At 53.4% G+C, this 25,331-nt stretch overlaps 1 protein-coding gene across 1 annotated transcript in view; it reads right to left on the bottom strand.

The window, feature by feature from the left end:
• LOC122393451 (splicing factor 3B subunit 3-like) overlaps nucleotides 1-25,331 on the bottom strand; it is a 90,702-nt gene that overhangs the window by 60,791 nt on the left and 4,580 nt on the right. Inside the window, exons 7-15 of the mRNA XM_043389471.1 lie at nucleotides 25,030-25,208; nucleotides 23,904-24,059; nucleotides 22,740-22,891; nucleotides 22,218-22,373; nucleotides 20,112-20,267; nucleotides 19,725-19,862; nucleotides 19,304-19,426; nucleotides 18,637-18,831; nucleotides 18,173-18,307 (exon numbers count right to left, since the gene is read on the bottom strand). Coding sequence (XP_043245406.1) covers nucleotides 18,173-18,307; nucleotides 18,637-18,831; nucleotides 19,304-19,426; nucleotides 19,725-19,862; nucleotides 20,112-20,267; nucleotides 22,218-22,373; nucleotides 22,740-22,891; nucleotides 23,904-24,059; nucleotides 25,030-25,208 — 1,390 coding nt within the window. The remainder of the gene's footprint in view (nucleotides 1-18,172; nucleotides 18,308-18,636; nucleotides 18,832-19,303; nucleotides 19,427-19,724; nucleotides 19,863-20,111; nucleotides 20,268-22,217; nucleotides 22,374-22,739; nucleotides 22,892-23,903; nucleotides 24,060-25,029; nucleotides 25,209-25,331) is intronic.

The following is a 25,331-nucleotide window of genomic DNA, read 5'->3' as shown; positions in this document are numbered from 1 at the left end:
CATGACCTCCCAGCTGGACGACGTGCTGCCTTCTGGTGACTTTGCCACCATTGACGAGCTCTATGTGCGCGTGATCAACGGCATCCTGCGACACACGGGCCACAGCGGACGGGGGCGCGCCGTCTGCCAAAGACGGGTGCGCCGTGAGGCGACAGAACGTGGACAAGGTGGCAACACTGCACAGGCGGCGCGTTCGGGGGACGGACATCATTGTGTTTCTTTTTCTCATGCAGGGACGCTCGTCATCGGCGACAGCTACGCGGCCCACCTCTCCACGTGGGGGGGGGGGGGGAGAGAAGGGGGACAGTGAGAGAAAGATGCAACGGGAGAGAGGTAGAGATAATAAAAAAATGGAGAGAGGGAGAGAGAGAGAGGAAGAGGGAGGGAGAGAGGGAGAGAGGGAGAGAGGGAGAGAGGGAGAGAGGGACAGAGGGAGAGAGGGAGAGGGGGAGAGAGGGGGAGGGGGAGAGGGAGAGGGGGAGAGAGGGGGAGGGGGAGGGGGAGAGGGGGAGAGGGAGAGGGAGAGGGAGAGGGAGAGGGAGAGGGAGAGGGAGAGGGAGAGGGAGAGGGGAGAGGGAGAGGGAGAGGGAGAGGGAGAGGGAGAGGGAGAGGGAGAGGGGGAGGGAGAGGGGGAGAGGGAGAGAGAGAGAGGTAGGCAGACAGCTGGGCAGAGGCAGGCATAGGCAGTCAGTCAGGCATAGACAGGCATAGGCTGGCAGTCAGGTATAGACAGGCAGTGATACTAGTCTAAAAGCTGTAAACGAACGTAAATGAGTTTGATTAATTTCATCTCAAACACCCCGTATATTTACATTTACCTTCACCCTTCACCCCTCCCGCCTCCCACACTCGGAAACAAGTTAAATTGTGCATTTTCTTCCAGCACAGGCAGGCTATCATGGCACTAGCCAAACAGCTCGTGTACGCCAACAATGAGGCGGAGATAGCGACGACGATGGAGCTGGTGGCTACCGAGTGGGGCGAGCGCTACCCACTGCTGGACCAGTACCTGCAGGGTTTCGCTGCCCGCCGTCAAGAGTGGGCGCTGTGTCTCCGCACGGATGTCCCCACCCGGGGACACAACACGAACAACATCGTGGAGTCCGCCTTCAGAGTCCTCAAAGACTCTGTCCTCTACAGGTCAGTCTTTATTCATATGTTTCACCTAATTGCGGTTCAATAAATAAAACAGTTAACCTGGCGTTCATAGACAAACCTGTCTTTTAACTAAAGTTGATTGTAAAACTGTTTCGGTGACCGGAGGTATTGCGATAGATTCATTACTATTCTAAAATATTTCAAGTTGTAAGGTTGCCCAAAAGTGGCAAATGTTGAAGAAATGTCAAAGTTGCAGTTTAAGACAAATTCCAATTAATAAAGACAAATAATTTGAAAAAAGCCAAAGCAGGGGAGTAGTTTTTCCTTTCAATATAGGACGGAGGGCTGAGAGTGAGACGGTAAAATGTTCTCGAAAACACCATCAAAATCCCTAGGACTGTGCAATTCTCCCCAGTGTCTGCCAAAGTTCAGAGCCTGAAGCCCCAGAACGGAATTGGACAATACATCCCTTCGTCAAAGACGTTAATTACTAACTTGTGACTTTCATGGATTAACACGGATTAACTTGTGAATATCACGGTTTTTCATTTCTGTTAACCCTACATGTGGAAGAAAAACAAACTTTCGAATTTCGGGTAGGTTGTGAAATTGTTAGTTGTGCTTTTGGTTGCTCTTCTGAAAGCCTTATTGTGTCCATACGATGGCAGTCTACCGTTAATTATAGTTGCAAAGAAATTGTTGAAATATTCGCTTGACACGCGCTGTTCTTCCAGGACTCGTGCGTTCAACCTGCTGCAGCTGTTTGATTCCGCCACGGTCCAGCTCAGCAAGCACTACGCCAGGAGGGCGTGCGACGTGACCAACGGCCGGCAGCGGGCGGCACGGCACCGGTCCGCGGCGGCACCAGCCAAGAAACGGGCACTGTGACGCAGGTATTTTGCATGACACGAGAACTGATTAAGGTCACATAAGACAGCTCGTTTTCCAATGCTGGTCCCACCCGTACTGCCACATGGCTGTGCAAAGTGACCAATGCAATCGGCGCGCCCCTAAGCACCAATAAACCACATGGCTGTGCATTCACACACAAGAGTCTGTCACTGTACCGCTGTGCCACTGTAGGGCCGCGTGGTGTTGACGCTGTGTGCCACATCTCGTGACTCGGTTCGCGTTTTTTTTTTCTTGTTTCATCTTTTTTCCCTTTGGGGGTCTGTTGGCCAAGCCGACAGTACTGGGGCGAATGATCAGGTTCGGATTTTCGTACAAGTAACCGTCCGTCAGTTTATGTTGTACATACGAATTTTACAGGATTTTATGTGTTGCCCCTCCCACAGGTGACGGAGTTCACCTATCAGGTGAAGTCGCTGACGTCGGTCGGCATCACCTACCTGGTGGACCTGAACGTCGGCGCCTGCACCTGCAGGATGAACCGGCGGACTGGCGGCTGCAAACACCTCCGAGCCGTGCGGCAGCAGACTGGCGCTGTGCCGGAGGCGACGGCGACAAAGGAGACGCGGAGGGCCTTGATGGACATCGCCATGGGGACCAGCCAGCAGCTGCCAGGCAACTGGTTCGACCCCCTGGTCGCCGAGCCGTCCACCTCGTCACCTCCTGGCCCCACGCCCGCCAGCGCCCCCAGAGTCGCACAGCCCCAGCCGTCGCCTGGTCCCGAGGAGTACGACGACGACGCAATGGACTTCGAGGACCCCGCCGCTGCGGCGGCGGCTGTCAGTGGAGCTGAGCAGCGACGCTCAGATGACCGGACACGCCAAACCGTGGCGTTCATCCAGGAGTGGGCAGCCTTCATGTGCGAGGCAGTCGTCCAGGACGACACCTGGGAGAGGGCTGCCGCTGCCTTTCAGCAGAGGTGGGGCCTGCTGGCCGCCAGTCCGCTCTGCACCAGTTTGGAGGCGCGCAGGGCTGCCGGCGGAACGCCACCCAGATTCCGGTCCAGCCGACCAGCACTGCCCGTCGCACCAGCACCAACGTGCGGGGGCGCGCTCGCTGGCCCGCTGGACGGCCGTGCCGCTCCGCGCGCACCGGGGAGCACGGCTACGTGGCAGCCTCCGCCAGGCGGTCGGCGGCGCCCCACAGCCTGGCCACCTGTGTTGACCAGAACCGCCCCCTGGGGCGCTGAGTGGTAGAGGTGAAGTGGGGGGAGACCGGGGCAAGTTGGTGCCAGGGGGGGGGGGGGGTAAGTTGGGACGGAAGGGATATTTCCAATACTTCTCGACAGTTGGCGTTCAAACTTATTTTGTACATGCACAGTAACGCCGTCTGTTTGTCAACGTGGTGTCGGCGCGTGCTGAGGTAAGTGCTGTTAATAATCGCTACAAATGTGTTTCAGGTACCAAGTGATTTTCTTGCTTTGAAAATATTCTCTTCTAGTGTCGTTGTGTGTGCGTTTTTGTTTGCCGCAGGAGTACTGCAAACGTTTGTGTTTTGTCGTTAATGCCCGCATGGATTAGCGATGATTGTTCATGTGAAACATGAATAAAAATGTGTTTAGATACTGTTTTTCCTAGTGTACCAACTTGCCCCAGCCCCTGGCCCAACTGACCCCCGCCGGGGGGTAAGTTGGGACATTGGAGGATGGTCGCTTTGATCAGATATGACACCAAGACGATGCTACCATCTCTCTTATATTAAAGGAAGGGTGCCACCTTCCGAAATTTTTGTTCTATGAATCTATTTTACTTATTTGAATTTTTAGACGTGGTTAGCGCGTCCACAATATACAAAAAACCGAAACATTGCATTTAATACATTGGCCAAAAAAAAGATCGTTGTTTATATCACCACTACAACTCAAGGTCGTTTGATGTGGCAGCTAGGACGGCTGGCATATCCTGTTGTCATGGCAACATATCATTCTGCCATTTGCATTGATGGCGCAACTGAGACAAAAAGATGAACAAATAAAAAGGAAGAAGATAACATGATTTGAACTAAGTTGTAGGTAACCAAGTAGGTAACTGTTGGCCATATTTGCCAACAGTTAAAGAACATCAAATAAGTCGAGTAAAGGTTTTTCCTTTACAATGCTTAAGAGATCTATGGAACCCTTCACCCTTCATGCAACTTACTAGAAAAACTTCCCAATTAAAATTTTAAAACTTAAGTGTATACCATAAAGAAAAAATATACCCTTTCAAAATGATAAAACATGCTTCAAAAGTATAACTTTTATACATACTTTTGCTGATTTCATGTTTTATAAAATACCTTTAACACGACGAGGAAATAGTGCTGAAGATTTTTGCCTGCCCGAATGCTGGCAGCAAAACTCGCAAATAACTTCACGTGCGGATTCAATGCTGACCGTCTCGAGCATAGGTAAGTGAAGCCGGTTTTTAGGTTCATGTGAGGCTAATCTTGTAAAAACTGCGTTGTGTCCAAAAGGTGGCACCCTTCCTTTAAGTCTTCTTTAAAAGATAAAGAAATCAGATCTCAGTTAATAGCCAACAAATAATGATGTATAGTTATACCGAAGCAACCGCTATACCGCTTCAAGCAAAAACTGGCTCAACTAGCGTTAGCGGAATGACGCAAAATTAGCAGGTGACCAGTGACCACTCCCAGTTCGCTAATATGTTTGCATCATTAACATACCTTCCACTATAAGCACGGTTTCTCAATCTTAACATAAAATATAACATCTTTTCATGCAATTTGCATCTCTAATATACCCCAGTCAAACTTGCATCACTAAAGTAGTGGGGGACTTCTTGGGACGAATTAGTTTCTAGGGACTTACACATTTATGCTCATTTCCCCACATTTGTCGCCAGGGGGAAAATTCCCCAGAATTCTCAGACTTTTCCGCTAGGAGTGGCTGAGCCCTATGGTGAATTCAAAATACGCTTGGGGAAGAGCAGCAAAGCTTTTCTCTGGCGCGGGCGCCGCTATCGCCACAGCGACACCTACCGTGGAACATCAGCACCAGTGGCCCCTCCGAGCCGAGCCGGCCGTGGTGAAAGATGCACACGATCCTCGTATCTAGCAGTTCAAGACGGGCTCAAACGACAAATGGCTAGGAAGTCACGATCCGTTCACCATCCTACACATTCTTATTTATTATAGAGTATTATTGCTGAGATGGTGTGCACCTCTCCCCAAAGGGGTTATCGCAGACGCAGTCTTTCGACTACCATGGAGAACTGGCATGAAAGCGAAGGTGCAACCAACCCAAACAGTGTGAATGTGGATTTATGTCTACAATAGACTTCTCAACCACACAGCAAGTCTGGCGCAAACGAAAATGCTGATGGTGAGGCCTTGAACAGGAAGCTGAAAGCGCAACATCCAACTATAATAGTTGAACAACGATGGTTGATGTGTAGCACGGGGCTGTGATGGTTCCTTGCAGGGAAAGTTGGAGGTTGCCCGCCGGGATTAGCAGCGGGCCTGCCGTAAAAATCAAGCCGTGGTCAAGAGACTGCGGAAGATCATATACGCAACCCAGACCTCACCGAGTTACGCCCGGCCGCGGTGGCTCGACCAAGAAATAGAGTGGGCCCTATTGGAGCTCTCTTGAGCTCAGCTCACGTAAGGATCATCAACGCTGAGTTAACTCAATACACCGTTGACTGTTGCAACCGACTCCCATAACCACTTTACCTTACGAGCTCCTATATTAAATCTTGTCATCCCTTGAATACAAGGGTTTATTGTTCACGATAGGAAGTGTACGTAGCTGCAAGGATCCATGATTTAATTCTAACGCCCATTTCCGTTTGTTACAGATGCTTTTTCATTTCCTCTGGCGCGGGCGCCGCTATCGCCACAGCGACACCTACCGTGGATCATCAGCACCAGTGGCCCTCCGAGCCGAGCCGGCCGTGGTGAAAGATGCACACGATCCTCGTATCTACCAGTTCAAGACGGGCTCAAACGACAAATGGCTAGGAAGTCACGATCCGTTCACCAGTCACCACCCTGCACATTCTGATGTGCAGGGTGGTGGTGAAAGGTGCACACGATCCTCGTATCTACCAGTTCAAGACGGGCTCAAACGGCAAATGGCTAGGAAGTCACGATCTGCTTGCCAACCTGCACATTCTTATCATTTACAAGTGTTCGACTAGCGATATTCACACTTTTCCATCTCTCATTGTTGTTGCAAAAGGCAAGACCGCTCATACTCCCACCACCGCGACAGCTCTACAATTTCTCCCCTCGTCAGGGCCTACGTCAGCCGCGCACTGAGGTACATGGGTGACTGCGCTATGCGGACCGCCGCCTTCACCAACTGGCACATGCGGTTTGCGCGGCCGCCGCCGCCGCCACTGGTGCCCAGCGCGCTGTGGCTGACTCGCGTCTACCTGCAGGACGCCCACACCCGACAAGAAGAGTATCTGGCAAGCATCACCAGCGTCTTCGGCGAGGTACTAAAAATGGACTCTACCCGCAAGGTATGTGAGCTCGAGACGACAGGTACATTTGCCCTGAGGAAATGTATATTAATCCATTGCTGGGCCCCCAATAAGTGGAGACTGAACAGTGAACATCGGCAGCAGCACAAGGAATCGTGATGTTGCGAGCAGTCTGTTTCTACAGAGGGAAAATTTCAAAAAATTAATGAAATATCCCTTGTATGACTAAGCCATGTCCTTAACACAAAGTTCTGACTTCAGCCTCGCGGCACTTTAAGGGAAGAGGGTCGAATGAATATCCATTTTTTTCGCGAATAACTCGTGTAAAAAGCGGCTGATCATGACGAAACTTTCAGTTAATCAATTTTACAAATACCATCAAAATTACATGACCCTGTCCCTGTCGCTCACCTAGACATGAACGAAGAAACTCCCGATCTCTGTATCGTGGAAAACACACATTTGGGGCCTGAGTGGGGGAAAACTCGTGTCCTTCCCCACACGGTTGCATCAGCAAATCACGAGCTCTAGAAAGATTCAGGTTAAATTTAACACCCATAAGGCAGTGGAACACCTGGCAAAAGTGATGCCAGAAAAGATGCTGTTGTTCACAAAGATGCAACTGAAAACGGCGACATCCAAGCCTCATGACAAGAGGTGCTGGAGAGTTTAGCACTGTACTACCAGGGACACGTGCCTACCGCCGCCTGAGCCCACGGCTCGGCCTTCCCAGCCCAAGAGTGATGCGAGAGAGAATGGAGCATGTGCATATAGATGCTCCCCGGCTTCCACGACTCCATCCTGGGATTTCTGAAGGAAAAGCTTGGGGGAACGGCAGCAAATAACCGTAGAGTGGTCATTTCCTTCGAAGAAATGCAGCTTACAGCGAAGCTGACGTGCCTACGTGAGGAGGACAGGGTTGAAAGGTTTGAGGACTAAGAACCGTTCGGTGGGCCAGGCCTCTTGGCTTGCTACGCTTTAGTCTTAAAGGTACGCGGCATCTGATCCAAATGGAAGCAGCATCAAAGTCCAGCGAGCGCTGACGGCGTCAACGAAGGAGCATCTGCGGCGCCGGTCCGTTTCGGGTCGCTGGGCGGTGTGCCCCTTGATAGGGCACCAGTAAGGAGCGCCCTGTCATCGGAGACTCTTCGGTACATCACGAAGAGTCTCCGATGAGTCCCAGCTTCACACCAGAGACTTGTCGTGGGCCATCGATATGTGGGCTAAGCCGGGAGGTATAAGGGCCGAGCTGGGAAGCGCCGTGCCGGGGCCCGCGAAGCGACCAGGATCGGCCAGCTCCCCTAGGCCATTGTAACAATGTCCCAAAATTTGTCGATTTGGGTGGGAAACGACATGCAAATGAAATTTATTTTTCACTCTAACCACCAATTTCTAAGAATAATTTTCCACTCCCAACCAAGAAAACCTAGATTTTTTACCAAGAGCAGTTGTGTGGATGCCAGGTTTAGCATCAACACATTACACGCCAGAATAAAATGCATGCTTTTTGTCGTTTCTCACTCTTTTTAGATCTAATCGAATCAGCGGTTTTCCACTCTCTCCCCTCTTTTTATTGGGTGATTTTCCCCTCTGACACCCAAGACAGAGCTCGATTTTGGGACACTGCATTGTAATCTGGCGGGGGGGGGGTATCTACCCCCGGCGGTCCGGTGCACACCTGCCTGATGGGTTCACAGAGCGGATGGGGGCCGTCATCGCGAACCTGCGAGCCCACCACGATGCTTTCGTGATGGGACCGACACCGCGGCCGCGGATCGATGGAGCGGCTGTATGGGAAACGACGCCAGCCTTCCGACTGGAGCGGCGCCTAGCTAACATACTGCGTGGCGATGAGAGGGAGGTGAAAAGCGGGTACCTCAGAAGTACCAGCATTGAACGGAAGATGTTTACAAGTTACGGGTATTAACTATAGTGCCCTAATTACCCCAAGAGGATATTGTGTGGTGATCTCAGATCTTAGCTTATTGCATACATTGTACATTTACTTTCAGGGCCGATGTAGTTCCAACTGGTCGAAGGCCGTAGGTACGGATGTCGTGTCGTAGCATCAGAAGATGGTCACCGGTACATCATCAAACAAACAACAGCTCGTTCCATATATCTGCGGTATGTTGCTGACAGGGGCGGCGGTTCCGGGGGGGGGGGGGGAGGGGCGGCTGCACCTCTGGAAAAATGAAGAGGGGCAATGCTATGTTACTTACACTTAGCATTGCATTAGGTTACTTGACACTTACGACCGCGCACAAGGTCATGCAGCAGGGCGAGCCAGAGGATCTCGCTGCAATGTGTGCTCCCAATGGACTGGACTGTTAGATGTGTGGCCTGTATTTGCTTATGAAGCTAGGACTTAAACTTGAAATTTACCCACAAGGCTATAGGTATCACCAGCAGAATCATAATCTTCACTTCCAGCATTTTTTTTTTAAATTAAGTCGTGTAACCATTGTTACTACTCGTATATTAAATATTGATTAGGTACAAGTCCGCCACCAACTTCATGAAACATTCCTTGCTCCAGCAGGACCACTTTCAAGTCATCTGGAAGGATGATGCTAAGTACATCCTGTGTGAGAAGCTTTATATGATTCCTGACCTGGAACCGGTGAGCATCAAATATAGCAATTTGCTTATATAGCAATAGCAATTGCTGATGATGGCAATTTGCAGTAACACATATTATATGTAATTAGTTGGGCCATGTTGCAATCATTTCATAAATAAAAAATTTCATTTTTAACTCCTGGGCATTCACACTCAACTCCTGGGCAACCGGTGTGCCCAGGAGTCCCGGGCTCGGGCCGAGACTGAGCGGCTCCTGGAGCGCATCGCCTACCTAGAGACTCGAGTAGATGGACAGGGGGCGGAACTATGCCGCCAAATCCTAAGCGCGGAAGCTGCCATCAGCTCGGCCGAAACCCGACCTGAGGAAGCTCGGGCCCAGGTTCACCGACTAACCGCTGAGCTGAGGTGGCGGCGCGCCCGCCGGTGCAGCCGCAGGTGCTGCGTCAATGTTTGGAGGCGGTGGTCGACAACCGGTCGCTGTCGCATGCCGTACGTCGCACAGCGCAAAAGCTCCTAAATAATCCTAAATCAGGGGATGAGAAAGGCCAGTATGAGGGTTTGAGCACCGGCAGAGTATTTGTCTAGTTGGGGGGAAATGACGCCTACGGGAGACCCAGCAGGACCCCATCTCCAACTTAGGTTCGCCGACAGATCGTCCTCCATCGCCCTGCCCCTCGAGAGACCGCTCCAAATCTACAAGGCAGAGTACTTGGCGGCCCTGCTCGCCGCCGGCCGCCTCTACCATCTACACGGACAACAAGGCGGTCCTCTACAACATCCACAAGGGTCGCTGACCCCCCCCCCCCCCCCTCCTGGCTGCCGTACGTGTCCGACATGTTTGCCCAGAGAGTGTGCAGTTTTCGGTACATCCCGTTGGCCCAGAACCCGGCCGACAGGCCCAACCGGTGGCAGATGACTTGGCTCCCCCGGCCTTGAGAGTACCAGACGTATGTACCTCGGCCGGGGCGGCGCTGCCGTGTAGTGTTTTGTAGTGTTTGTACATGTTTTGGCTCTCCCGGCCGGGAGAGCACCTGCGGTACCCCGGCCGGGACGGCGCTACCGTTCTGTACCCAATGTGCGCATGTACCGCGAGGATTGTTCGATTGTCTTCCTCTGTGAGCACTTCCACACCTGATTGTATAGAAGCTCCGCTACAGCGGTTTTCGCGCGCTAAAATGGTCAGCTGACAGCTGACATTCAGCTGTACATTTGCTTTCAGGGCCGATGTAGTTCCAACTGGTCGAAGGCCGTAGGTACGGAAGTCGTGTCGTAGCATCAGAAGATGGCCACCGGTACATCATCAAACAAACAACAGCTCGTTCCATATATCTACGGTATGTTGCTGACAGGGGCGGCGGTTTCGGGGGGGGGGGGAGGCAGAGGGGCGGCTGCACCTCTGGAAAAAATGGAGAGGGGCAATGCTATGTTACTTACACTTAGCATTGCATTAGGTTACTTGACACTTACGACCGCGCACAAGGTCATGCAGCAGGGCGAGCCAGAGGACCTCGCTGCAATGTTTGCTCCCAATGGACTGGACTGTTAGATGTGTGGCCTGTATTTGCTTATGTATGTTGCTTAGGTCTTATGTAGATACGTAGACGTGTTTTGTCGTGACCCTATGGATGCCTGACGTCTGGTATTAAATAATAATAATCGGCTCGGGCCGAGACTGAGCGGCTCCTGGAGCGCATCACCTCCCTAGAGGCTCGAGTAGATGGGCAGGAGGCGGAACTATGCCGCCAAATCCTAAACGCGGAAGCTGCCATCAGTTCGTCCGAAACCCGAGCTGAGGAAGCTCGGACCCAGGTTCACCGACTAACCGCTGAGGTGGCGGCGCGCCCGCCGGTGCAGCCGCAGGTGCTGCGTCAGTGTTTGGAGGCGGCGGTCGACAACCGGTCGCTGTCGCATGCCGTACGCCGCACAGCGCGAAAGCTCCTAAATCATCCTAAGTCAGGGGATGAGAAAGGCCAGTATGAGGGTTTGAGCACCGGCAGAGTATTTGTCTAGTTGGGGGGAAATGACGCCTACGGGAGACCCAGCAGGACCCCATCTCCAACTTAGGTTCGCCGACAGATCGTCCTCCATCGCCCTGCCCCTCGAGAGACCGCTCCAAATCTACAAGGCAGAGTACTGGCGGCCCTGCTCGCCGCCGGCCGCCTCTACCATCTACAACGGACAACAAGGCGGTCCTCTACAACATCTACAAGGGTCGCTGACCCCCCCCCCCCCTCCTGGCTGCCGTACGTGTCCGACATGTTTGCCCAGAGAGTGTGCAGTTTTCGGTACATTCCGTTGGCCCAGAACCCGGCCGACAGGCCCAACCGGTGGCAGATGACTTGGCTCCCCCGGCCTTGAGAGTACCAGACGTATGTACCTCGGCCGGGGCGGCGCTGCCGTGTAGTGTTTTGTAGTGTTTGTACATGTTTTGGCTCTCCCGGCCGGGAGAGCACCTGCGGTACCCCGGCCGGGACGGCGCTACCGTTCTGTACCCAATGTGCGCATGTACCGCGAGGATTGTTCGATTGTCTTCCTCTGTGAGCACTTCCACACCCGATTGTATAGAAGCTCCGCTACAGCGGTTTTCGCGCGCTAAAATGGTCAGCTGACAGCTGACATTCAGCTGTACATTTGCTTTCAGGGCCGATGTAGTTCCAACTGGTCGAAGGCCGTAGGTACGGAAGTCGTGTCGTAGCATCAGAAGATGGCCACCGGTACATCATCAAACAAACAACAGCTCGTTCCATATATCTACGGTATGTTGCTGACAGGGGCGGCGGTTTCGGGGGGGGGGGGGAGGCAGAGGGGCGGCTGCACCTCTGGAAAAAATGGAGAGGGGCAATGCTATGTTACTTACACTTAGCATTGCATTAGTTTACTTGACACTTACGACCGCGCACAAGGTCATGCAGCAGGGCGAGCCAGAGGACCTCGCTGCAATGTTTGCTCCCAATGGACTGGACTGTTAGATGTGTGGCCTGTATTTGCTTATGTATGTTGCTTAGGTCTTATGTAGATACGTAGACGTGTTTTGTCGTGACCCTATGGATGCCTGACGTCTGGTATTAAATAATAATAATCGGCTCGGGCCGAGACTGAGCGGCTCCTGGAGCGCATCACCTCCCTAGAGGCTCGAGTAGATGGGCAGGAGGCGGAACTATGCCGCCAAATCCTAAACGCGGAAGCTGCCATCAGCTCGTCCGAAACCCGAGCTGAGGAAGCTCGGACCCAGGTTCACCGACTAACCGCTGAGGTGGCGGCGCGCCCGCCGGTGCAGCCGGAGGTGCTGCGTCAATGTTTGGAGGCGGTGGTCGACAACCGGTCGCTGTCGCATGCCGTACGTCGCACAGCGCAAAAGCTCCTAAATAATCCTAAATCAGGGGATGAGAAAGGCCAGTATGAGGGTTTGAGCACCGGCAGAGTATTTGTCTAGTTGGGGGGAAATGACGCCTACGGGAGACCCAGCAGGACCCCATCTCCAACTTAGGTTCGCCGACAGATCGTCCTCCATCGCCCTGCCCCTCGAGAGACCGCTCCAAATCTACAAGGCAGAGTACTTGGCGGCCCTGCTCGCCGCCGGCCGCCTCTACCATCTACATTCTACAACGGACAACAAGGCGGTCCTCTACAACATCCACAAGGGTCGCTGCCCCCCCCCCCCCCCCTCCTGGCTGCCGTACGTGTCAGACATGTTTGTCCAAAGAGTGTGCAGTTTTCGGTACATTCCGTTGGCCCAGAACCCGACCGACAGGCCCAGCCGGTGGCAGATGATTTGGCTCCCCCGGCCTTGAAGAGTACCAGACGTACCTCGGCCGGGGCGGCGCTACCGTGTAGTGTTTTGCAGTGTTTACCGTGTAGTGTTTGTACGTGTTTTGGCTCTCCCGGCCGGGAGAGTACCTGCAGTACCCCGGCCGGGACGGCGCTACCGTTCTGTACCCAATGTGCGCATGTACCGCGAGGATTGTTCGATTGTCTTCCTCTGTGAGCACTTCCACACCCGATTGTATAGAAGCTCCGCTACAGCGGTTTTCGCGCGCTAAAAGGGTCAGCTGACCTGACGTCAGTAGGCCTCAACCAATCAGAGCTCAGAGTCTCTACTGCTCAGTGTATGCGCCCGGAGGCAGGGATCAGGAAGTGAGTGATCGTGTGCAATCCGGCATGTTCCGGTACGATTTAACCCAGAACCAGTAGTTTTCTGCCAGCAAAAACCTACCAACTCATTTTCACTTGATGCAGGCAAGTCCGCCGCTCCTGTCGCGAAAGTAGAAAAGGACGTCAAACAGAGCGAAGCAAACAGAATGGTATCGCAAGCGGCTTCAAGTTCTATTAGTTTTTTTTTCGTCCTCGTTTTCAGCGTGTTGCCGGCTGTTTCGGGAGAACTGCAAATGCCTGCCGCAACAAGAGGGCGTTCTCTACTCGGACCCAAGAGGAGCACAGGATTCTCCTGGAGACGCGCAACTGGCTGGGCCGGTGGGAGAACGTGGCCCCGAAGGACAGCGTAAGACGGCTGCAGCTCACCATCAACGCGACCCTTCAGCTGTGGGATATGGTGAAGGGTAAGCTGAAGTTCCTGCTTACCAGGAGGCTAAGCAAAGATAGTCTAGAGAACTTCTTCGGCATGATTCGCCAGGTGGGTCATCAGAATGACAACCCCAACCTAACTCACTTCCGAGAGGGGTACCGAAAAACCGCCCTGAAAAATAGCCGCCTGCCGGAATTTTTTACCTAAAGACCGCTTCACATACGGAACGTAAGCGCGATGGGCACGTAAGCGGATAGGGCTTTATCGTTTACGCTACGTATGTGAAGCGGTCTTTAGGGGAAAAAATCCGGCAGGCGGCTATTTTTCTGTTGCTAAAACTGGCCTCTGAACAGCGTGATGTCCGCCTCCCAGCACACCGACTATGAGCCGGACACCGACAGACTGCTGACCGCGCTGACATCAGTGACTGGTCGAAGCAGCCAACCCAATTCGGGTTCCGCAGTCGAATTCCACCGGGGCCTGCAGCCCCCAAAGGTGAGCATGCCCATAAACAAGGTAACGGACAATGTACTGAGCTATATGGCCGGCTACCTCATTTTCAAGAGTGAGACCGAGCACATGTGTTGTGATTATAAAACTGCGCTATGTGCCAGCACAAGGGCTGTTGAAAAAGAAAGGGAGACTATGATCGGTTCCAAAAGCTACACCGGCCTTCCAACTATCGATGTGGGCAAAGGATGTCAAACACAGCGAAGCAAACAGAGCGAAAGAAAAAAAAGGTCGATGAGTGCGAAAATGAACGTGTTGCGCTCCGCGTATCTTGTGTTCAAGAGTCTGGCTATACGTTTTCGAAATGGATTGTTTGCCAGAGTATGAGCGGGACGGATGTGGGAAACACCAATCACTCAAAGAAGCTGCTGCTACAGGCCAGGCAAGCCTTCTACTACGTTATCATCAACTGAAGGACCACGTATCGGGACAGCCATGTTTGCCGGTCTTGGCAGACAAGGTGACAATCCATCGCAGGAATGACGACGTTGTGGCCATCTTGACTGTGGTGCTAGAGGCTCCCGAGTCCAGAGTGTAGCGAGCAACATGCTGGGGAGCTATGTGGTGGCAGCGCCGGTGGTAAAACTGCAGGATGGTGCTAGCTTCGCCAAGGAAATCCAGGAAGCCCCAGTCACGATCGGAGTAAGGGAAACTGATCAACTGAAAGCTTTTGCTGCGGATGGACAAATCACCGGCTGAGCGTGCCCCAAAAGTTGATGCATTCATTCACGCTGAAGGGCAGCAAAGCGCAAGGCCGGCATGTGAGGCGGCTATTTGGGACAGTGCTCATCTAATGAATCATATCGAGGCTGACGCAAGGAAGGATCGCCTGTGGGTCCAAGACACGGTGAAAGTGATAACAGAAATCTCAAAAAGGTTCACCGACGGCAAAGGACTGGAGGAGCCGATAGACATAGGCAAGAAGATGGGGATCAAAACAAAGAGATCATGACTGTGATCGTTTCTCTTTGCAGGGGAGACGTTGAAAACCTGGAACATTCCCGGTTGCAAGTGTCCGAGCTTTTAAAGACCATCCAGGGGTTCCTGCACAAAGGAACACTCAAGCTGCTCATGAACCACTAACCATTAACTGGCTTGCCACTTAAGATCAGCACCGCGTCCGGCAAGTCAACGCCGATGCGTGTAACAAACCACGTTATCATGGCCATGCTGATGGTCGAAGGGGAAAAGGTGGCATTGCCACTGTCGGCTCCGGTCCCTTATGAATTTAAAGACGGAAAGCTTGAAGGAGGATCTGCCAAACTCTTGGTTGGCCAGGTGGTCTCATCGCTAAAACAGCTGTTTCTCCAGGGCAGCGCACCGTCGCCACGCGTCGCCCGCCACGCTGATGGACAGTATCAAGCATCTGCGTTTGCTGAAAAGTTTAAGGAAAGCTGCCTGGTAGATAGTTATATAAGATACAATATATATTATATGATCATGCTCGACCCAGCCGACATCCTCGAGGGCTTCGGCCCTCAGGGGGTCATGGCGGTGTTCCCGCCGCCGCGAGAGCGTAAAGCTATCCTGTACCTGACGTTCAGTGGTAGCTCCCTCCCTGACCGCGTCACGGCAGGGTACCTATCCTACAGGACCCGCCTGGTCGTGCCGAAGCCCCGGCGCTGCCGCCGCTGCCAGAAGTAAGGACACGGTGAGGCCCAGTGCCGGGGACATGAGGTGTGTGGCCCGCTACATGCACCGCCACCCATCGGGCCTGCCCCGCTTGCGGTGGAAGCCACGAGGCGTCCCATCGGGACTGCCCCAAGTGGCTCAAGGAAATGCAAATCGCCACACTCATCCATCGGCAGCGCATGCCCCCGAAGCAGGCGCGAGCCGTGGCCGATCGGGACTTTGGGTTCCAGGCCCCCACACCTCGCCGGCGCCTGGCCGAGAGCCCGCCGAGGTTCAGTGATCGTGAGGCGTTCCCTCCACTGTCCTCTGAGGACGAGGAGGGCAAAGCTACCGACTCTCCCGTCACTCCGGCCACGGTCCGGAAAGCCCCTCGCCCTCCCCCCGAGCGCCGTAGCAGCAGCGAGAGCAGCTGCTCGCCGCCAGCGACCACAGACACTGAGGGCGAGGAGGATCAGCCGTCCTCCTCCAAGGAGCCGGGGACAGACACTGAGCCTTGGTCGACGGTCAAGCCCAAACGCCACTCAAAAGCGAACCCGCCCAGGCGGTCCACAAGAGCCACCCGGGGAGCCAAACCCACCACACAACACACTGAATAACAACCATGACCACGTCTCAAGGAGACACACACGACACAGTCATCATGATCATTCAATGGAAAACTAACGGACTAATCTCACACTGGCACGAGTTCAGACACTAAAAACACTAGACCCACACATCATATGCGTCCAAGAAAGTGGGAAAGTGAAAAACGGTAAACAAAGGCACTGGCCAGGATCCCTATCGTTCCCATACCCAATGCACCCCACTGTCTCCACCCCAACTGCAACTCCGAATGGGCTGTCATCACTTCGTGGAAGCCCAGAGGCCGCCAAATACCGATACCGAAGATATATAAGATGATAGCCAGACACAGCTATCTTTCGTAGTGCCGTGGGACCTCAGCCACTGGATGAACCTGAAGTCCGAAATAAAGCCGGCTCCGAACTACTACCACGCTTTATCGTTTGACCAAGTTGCACTCGATGTTTGGAAGACTTCGGGGACACGACGAATATCTCGGCCTGGCCAAGGAGAAGGGGTTGGCCGCCTATGAGGCCCAGGTGCATGCCACTACGCGGTTCACGAGTAGCGCATTTAACCAGTTCACCGCCCTACAAAGGCTACGAGGACTACGTTACCGCCTCCTCAGAACTGCGTGAAACCAAGGATGACTGTGAGCCAATGTGGTACATGGTGAAGGGACGGGACTACTGCGTCGATCTCGCGACATCATCGACGTTTTCTCAACAGTGGTCGACATGATGAAGAAGGGACAGTCTATGGGCCATCTGCTGTGGGCCTGCACTAAACCATGCGCTATATCATACGCTAGTATTTAGTGGCAGCGTTCCTCGGAGAGTCCCGCGTTCAGCTGTTGGCCGAAACAGCCGATCAGTTGTTGAGATCACCACCCAAGCGGGGTGAGAGCGTTTTTAGTCGGGTGCCCCCGATGGTTGCAATATTCCCCAGTTCAGCTTCAGTTTTACCATCAACATCCGAACATGGCGCGGTCGGTAGGACCGCAATAAGATGGTCGCAATAATAGGACCGCAATACGAAGCCCGAGTTCTTTGAGCGTATGATTAGTAAAACTCTCCTGACAGGACGTCCATCCCTCTTCCTGAGCGAGCTGTGTGCCGTTGCTCAGAAAGCTGGTGTGGGCGACACCCAAAGTGTGTCGAGCTCACATTTTCTTCGGAGCCAAGGCTCGCACATGTAAACCATCGGTGCCACAGCCAGTGGCCCGCAAAGTCTGCCGATATCGGGATGCAACTGTCTTCACGCCTCATGTCCCCTTCCCGAGGACCTGTCCCTTGTCAGGAAAACTTAAGGGACAGGCTGTAAATGCAGCCCTCGGTCTGCCTCTCTTTCGGGTCGCAGCCCAAGCTGATTCGCAACCAATGACTTTTGTTGTGGACACTCAGGAGCAGGTGTGTCAATTGTTCCCTCATCACGTGTAAATGGTGCCATGATTCGACCCTCTGCGGTATCGATCACTGCTGCCGGCGGTGGGCCAATTCATGTGACTGGTGAGACCACCCTTGAGGCTGCGCTCCCCGTATTGAGACGGACGTCCGCTTGTCGACTGTGGTGCGCAGGTCCAAGCAGACTCTGACCTTTCCACCGTGTTTGACGTGTTTTACAACATCATGGCGAGTGCTGGGTCCTTTTGATATTACACTCCTGCTACCGAATGGATAAGAAGTTTGCGTTCGGCAAAATTGGGTCCAACAAGACAACAAGCCTTTCATCCCGATAGCATGAAGCAGAAGAAAACGAATGACACACCATTGCGCAGCCGCGGGCACGTCAGCAAAGGAAACGTGCCTTATTATCACCCGTGACCAACGTAACTACAAGCCAAATTCGACCGTAAATCTTCACACCAACAGCGCCCCCTCCCCTCCCCCCGAAAAACAGACGTGCTCTCGGCCGGCCCGGCACCTACCTCGGCCATCTGCAGCTTGCGCGCCTGCTTGGTCTCCTCCGTGTAGGCGTTGTGGTCGGTCTCGATGATGATCAGGTGGCCGCTGTCCTGGTGGATAGCGAACTTGCGCGGCGTGTACTCGAGCGGGTACGACATCTGAGGGACGGAGCGTGGGAGTTAGAGACTAAGCGGGACCGAATAGCGCCAGTCCCCTAGAGCGCCATGGCGCATTCGACTGTGTAGTCTGTAAACCAAAATATCTAGCAAGAATAAAAGAAGTTTCATCGGCTTCACTGCTGTCGATAAATAAACATATTCGCGTGAATATTGACTTATGCCTTTAGAGTTATCATCCATGCGGATCGATTTCCAAAGAAAGTCAAGGGGAGTCCATCCAAGAAAGCTACACCACGCTAAACATCAAGGGACGTTCCCGTTCTGCAACCACCGTACCCGTTCCACCGCCCCAGCCCGCTGCCACTCGCCTGGTTGAAAACGGCGCCGAGTTTCTCCAGCGCCAGAATACGCAGCGTGTTAGTACTGATGGCCACGATACCCTCGGGACACTGTTCCGAGGCGAAGCCGCTGGCGTACTCGAGCGATTGGTAGGAGAGCGGTGTCAGGTGGAACCGGCTCTGGTAGTAGTAGTTGAGCCACGACCGGCTCGACATGGCCAGCACCTGAGCGAGACGGGGAACGACACGTCAGACATCAGCGAGAAAACATCTCATAGCGAATAGAACACACCTCGGTAGGCAGTTATTTGAATGTTCACAAAATACGCTATGCACTGTGAATACACAAAACTGCCGAGCCAAAGAAATTACCTTGTACGATGGTTAATAGCGCTATTTATCGTGTGCGGACCAGAGTTTACGCACTGTCGTGTTTTTCATCGCGTCGATGACAGCGATGTCTTGAAGAACTTAAGACCTATCCTATTATAGCACACTGGCATTCATCCTGAGTCAATAACGAAACTGTACTGGTGAGTCTGGACCGTCGGGCCAACGGTCGAGCCCGCCGGTTATTCGTACCAGTCGAGTGATCTGGCAGGACGGTCGGACGGTCGGCCGACACGACAGTCGGACACGCCGCACAGACACGACACACGATCCTGCCGATGTGGGGGAGGAGGGTCGCAGCACTCACCGCCTCGTTGTTCTGCATGCGCACTCTGAAGAGTTTGACGGGCCGGGAGCCGAGGTAGCGGGTCCGGGTGTCGGACAGGTCGCCCGTCACCTGGTCCAGCACCGTCCGCAGCAGTACGCCGTTCTGAGAGTGAAAACACCGGTGTTATCGATAATTTCAGCAGACTGACAAAACGCCAGGCATTTGTCACGTGGTTTGTGACAACCAAACTTCAGCAGCAAAGGTAACCAATCAAAATAACATATCAAAATAACAGTTCAAAAGCCGCTTTCGTATTTTTTTCAAATCTAAAAAGAAACGACGTCCCCGAAGGCTGGTGGTATAAAAAGTCCTTAGAGAACACCTAGTTTGAAAAAAAACGTCCCCCACCGATACTACACGTGCATATCTGGCCGTTCGTCTGGCCGGCGCGGCGCCCCACCTGCAGTCCGATGTTGAGGTAGAGCGACCCCTGCAGACCGGGCTCGCCCTCCGCCCCCTCGGTGCCGCCCATCTCCACCACACAGAGCGACTCGGGCGAGGCCGGCAGCGCCTGCATACTCAGCGGCGCCAGACAGTCCTGCGGACATAAGGGTGTAAGCAACACGAGTATCAGTATCAGAGACGCATCACGTACGGTATCAATATTCAGTAAGACACTCAGTTTATCTCAAAATCGCGAATTAATCCCCTCCCTCCCCCGTAACTCACACTGGGGTCCCGTGGAATGATGCCCCTGTCAGCTCGTACTGCGGACCGTCCAACGAGATGACACCTCCCCTCACGATACTCACGCTGGGGTCCATTGAGATACCCTGTTAAAACTTACACTGGGATCCAGAGATATGATGCGCACGGTGTTGTCTGTGAGGCCGACCGCCAGGAACCGGGAGCGCTGTTCGCCTTGCGGCACCGACCCGAGCGCCATGCACACCACGTCCGAGGACATGGTCTTCCGGTCCGTGTACTCGTTCAGCTGGCCCGTCTGCCGGTCACGGGAAGTCACAGAGTCAGTTACAGAACACAGTCAAAGTCAGTCACGGAACACAGTCACCGAGTCAAAACACAGTCAGAGTCGAGTCAACGCAGTGTTCAGCTCAAGGCAGCCAAACACCGGTTCGTTCGTTCATTGGGGTTTACGGGCGCGTCGACTGCGGTGGTCATTTTGCGCCCATAACGCTGTACTGGTAAAGCGGATATGTCAACAGAGAACTGACGAACTGAAGAAGACTAGAACTACTTGAGATACCACCGGATGAGGTACAATATTGTTGCGCGCACTCACCTTGACGACTCGCAGTAAACTGCCGGGCCCTCGCGGCGCTCGGCCGGGCGGGGCGGGCCAGGGTCGTGACCTTCCGCCCCGGGGCAGAGGGCAGCCGGCGGACGGTCGTCCGGCCGGTTTGTACCTGCGCTCTTATGAAAGGTGGCTTTATAATAACTCGAAAGAGAAAACATCAGATTGTCTTGCTTCTAATCTTAATTACAGCGCGAAGAAAGATGTCCGGATAATTTCGTTACACGTGTAGTAGAGAGAGTAGTTCCGTTCAGCCTTGGTCAGCACTCTGCTGGCTAATGCAACAGGTCGGCCGTTCTGAGGCAGGATCGCTGAAATCCCAACATCAGACGCATCAGTGGTCAGTTCAAAGTTGCTGTCCATCTACGGAGTGCTGGTAAGTGGTAATCCTACTGGTAAGTGCTGACAACACAGAAGTGTCGCTGGGGTGGGGACGGGAGCCAGTGCTCCAGCTGTCCGACTGGTCTCCTTTCGGAGGGCCATGGACGGCACCTACGGCGGCACCACCTCCTGCCGACGTCTCGATCTGCTCCAGCTTCCTCGCCTCCAGGAGAAGCTCCTCGGTCGACCACGTCGGCTGGTAGAATGAAAGAATATGTTTCCGCGACTTGTCTCCGATCCCCATCAGCAACCGATCCTTCACCAGCCGTTGGCGGTACGTGGTGTCCTCCCAATCGGGGTATGCACGGGCGCACAGCGTTTCGAGATCGTATAGGAACGTCGCCAGTGATTTACCGGGTGCCCGAATTCGCTGATGAAATTCCAAAGCGTATTGCACGGTAAGTCCGGGTGCATCGAACTCGGCTTTCAGCTTTTCGCACAGTCGCTTCCAACTGTTCCGATCGTCATTTGAGAGACGCATCACAAAGTCGAGCGCTTGGCCGGTGATCGCTGGGAGGGCCATCACTGCCGTGGTTTCGTCGTTGGGTACCGTCGGCTCCGTTTTCGTAGTGTCCCAGTTACAAGCGCGGGCAATCACTTCCATCTTGCTAATCCATGTCTTCACGCTACCACTGCCGTCAAACTCCGGTAAGCGATAGTTCTTCGCCATAGCCATGGCCGTCACTTTTCCGCAGCCACCACGTGTTGCGCGCACTCACCTTGACGACTCGCAGTAAACTGCCGGGCCCGCGCGGCGCTCGGCCGGGCGGGGCGGGCCAGGGTCGTGACCTTCCGCCCCGGGGCAGAGGGCAGCCGGCGGACGGTCGTCCGGCCGGCCGCGCGCAGGGGCGGTCGCGCGGGCGCAGAGAGGGGAGGACGAAGTGTGACCGCCACAATATCTGACTTCACACTGTTAACTGACTGGCGATATATCCGTTACTGTGTGGACGTATAGACCGACGGTGGCACGGCGCCGCCCGCCGGGCGAATTGATCCAACGTTTAGTCTACGACGCGAGCTTAGGGAGTCGCCGAGTGTAGGCGACACCAACAGCACGCATCGATATTCAGCGAATATGCAACGGCAAATGTAGCTGACCAGTCTCAACCGACAGGCAGCGAGGAAAGACACACTGAGAAGCCTGACAGAAATATAGGTAGTGAGGCTGACGGGTCAATAAACCAATAGTTTTGCAACCACTGAACATTTCACAACCCCTGCCCAGGATCCCGACCGAAAGCCCCGCAGTTCACGTACCGAGTCCATCTCGAAGTAGACCACCTCTCCGCCAGTGAGGGCGATCACCACCTGTCGCTGGTTCACGGCGCACTTGACGATCGTCTTCTTACCGGGTGCCTTCCACTCGTTGACACGCTTGTCGGTACGGATGTGACGGATACCGTCCGGGTAAATCTGAGAACAACCGCGGAAGCGTTGAATAATTATGCGGCGGACAAAATGTAGAGCGAGAGCTGCGATGACCAACAGTATCACATATACTATGTAGAAACGTTCGCAACAAAAGCATTGATACATCGTACGGTGCGCGACGTGCATCCTAAAATTTCCACTTCTTACAATACGCAAGCTAAACGATCACATCTTCAATGAAAGAAGCACTATGAATATTTAGTTTTCATAAACTAGAACAATCTTTAGAAGACATGTCTTCAATTCACGCAGCCGCTGACATCCGTGTCATTCTGGCTGCGCTGCAGCGAAGCGCGCCGGTCTAATATTCAGCAGATGTACCCAACCATACCTCAGCCACCGTCTCACCTGTACGAGCGCGTCGTCGCCGAGCTGTGAGCAGGAGAGTGTCGGCGTGGTGCCCAGGAAGCCTGAGTCTGTCACCTCCTCGACCGTTTCGCCGATGGAGAGCACCAGGGTGGCGTTGACGAACGACACGATGATGTAGGCGTCATAGTCGGCTGGAGGCACACACCGAGCGTCAGTGGAGACGTGGGTAGTGGGGGTGGCCCACGCAAAACGGCACGGGACTGAGATATATGAGACACCGGGGCCCGAGGGTTCCCGGTGGGGCCACAAGGCGGGATGATATAGGCGGACTGCGTCTGCAGAGCCGGGCGCCGCCCAGCACCGCATGCGGGCATGGCACCGCCCAGCCATTGTGGTAGAAATTACCTGGTTCCAGTCGGTAGCGCTACTAAGAGCCAGCGATCGCGAACGGTCCCCCTGGAAAGAACAGAGCCTGGTTGTTGACGGAAGTGTCAAACCGGCTGGTCAAATCTGTCTGTGGGTTACGGGTGACCGCAGACGGCGGAGCAGCCACGGTGCGTGAAGTCTATGTTCCAAGACCACGGCGTAGGGACCGATCGTGATAGCGCATTGGGGAAAAACAAGTAACACCTCGAATAACAAAAACGCTGCTACATCAAACAGATCAGTCCTTCATAAAGAAAAGCCCAGGAAATAGCGTGCACACGGTCCTCAATCTCGATGGCCCGTCACTGACATCCCAGCAACTATCAGCATCTATGCAAGCAACTGAAACTGAGCCAAATGTTCACAGGCTTGAAGGAAGGTCTAACGGCTTTAGATTGGGGTTGAAAAAGCAAACTTTTCCTTCTTCATTACGAGACTATCGAATTCCAACCAGCAGCCCCTATATTTACGGCTCATGATAAGGATGGCATTTTAGGTAAGCAAAACTTCGATCATTTCTTACTGAAATCAGGTAAGATACGGCGTTTACTACGAACTGCACAGGACAGTACCGGCCAAACCTAAAGCTACCAGCGGCTCGTCAAAAAAACGCCTACAACCTCTCATAGATTCTAGCAGTCATGTCCATCGCTGCCAGTCCCCCCCCCCCCCCCCTGTCCCATCCCGTCGCTGCCAATCCCCTGGTGAAGCCGTGATTCTCCGGGCACGAGCCGCCGCCCTCCCCCGTCCCCGGGCGACGCCGTGGCTGGCACGTACCGTCCGCGCGTTTGCGCACCGTCCAGACGGCGTTGGGGTTTCCGGGCAGCTCAGAGACGGCCATCTCGCTGACCTCCAGTCCGTGTCGGAGCACTCGCAGAGAGGAGCGTGGCCCCCGGCCGCACAGCGCGTACACCTGTGGCGTGTCCTCGTTCGCTGGAGGCGGGGACAGGGAGTGGGGCCAGTCAGCGGACGACACGGGCTCCTACGGCAGCTCCTGTCGAACATGTCTACCAATTACTTCTCCCTACATAACCTAGCTGATGAATATGCACGTGTATCCCCCAGCCGCTTCGACAGCTTCGACAACAAGGCGTCCCTCTCACGCATGAAATTTCTTAGACTAATCATCGCCTAATGTTTCTTTGCTGGTTGAAAGGTAGACTGCCACCTTTTTTCCACAAAACGGTTTTCACTAGAGCTGAGCCACCTATGTCCCAGACTGAAGTCGGTTTTCCGAAATTCGAACCCGTTTGCGAGAAATCGGAGACCAAAGTTCAGTTTGATGCCATTTTTTTAGTCCAAGAAAACCGACATCTCTACTGTTTATCGATAACTTTGAAACATGAATTTTCTTATCTTTTGGTAAATATATGTCAAAACTTTGATTGTTTCGAGATCAGAGAAGAATTTTGGAGTGTCAAAATAAAAGTTAAACTTATATATTCAGTAGTTCATTTTTTCCAAAAAAGTGTGGGAAATGGGGTTTAACATGGGCCAGACCCATTCCAAATGAGCCATGATTTTTAAATGTTTTACGAACTTAAATGCAAAATAAATTAAACATGGCCAATTTCTTATGAAATCATATATTAGTAAATCATAAAATACCTTACCTTTTCAAATAAAATGTAATAATCTTATGACCTTGAAGTCTAGTGATGTGTAAACATTGTCGCTAGACATTAACCGATTGATAATTGTATGATAATCGACAATTTTTTCGCGATTCACGTGATGATACTTTGTCAGGTGAATTCTAAAATTTTGTTTTGTCCAGGGAATAAATCATAGGCCGATCTGAGAAAACTTTTTGAAGGTGGCAGTCTTCCTTTGAATCATTAGCAAAGCGGCTAAATATAGCGAAAATGACCCCACTGAGCAGTCTGAGTCGCGCCGGACTGACCCAGATCGGCGATCTGGCAGCTGAGGATGGGTGACAGCGACTCCAGCTCGTCCACCAGCACCAGGTTACGCAGCGGCCGCGGCGCGAAGAAGAACGTGTCGCCCTCCTCCAGAGGCATTGCCGAACTGAACTCGGGCTCGTCGTCGTCGTCGCCCAGGTTGGCGATCTGGTACAGGTAGCTGGGGAGCGCGGAAAACCGGGTCAGTACGGGACGGAAGCAGAGCCTGATGCACTGCGAGTCAGAGTTTACAACTTCGTCAAGAAGAGCAGCAAGGAATAAGCATCGGGACGTTTGTACTGGT

This window comes from Amphibalanus amphitrite, unplaced genomic scaffold (genome assembly GCF_019059575.1).
Source record: "Amphibalanus amphitrite isolate SeventyFive unplaced genomic scaffold, NRLGWU_Aamphi_draft 000535F_arrow, whole genome shotgun sequence".
NCBI classification, from domain to species: domain Eukaryota; kingdom Metazoa; phylum Arthropoda; class Thecostraca; order Balanomorpha; family Balanidae; genus Amphibalanus; species Amphibalanus amphitrite.
The sequence above is the reverse complement of the archived record's forward strand: the minus strand, read 5'-3'. Positions and strand labels throughout refer to the sequence as shown.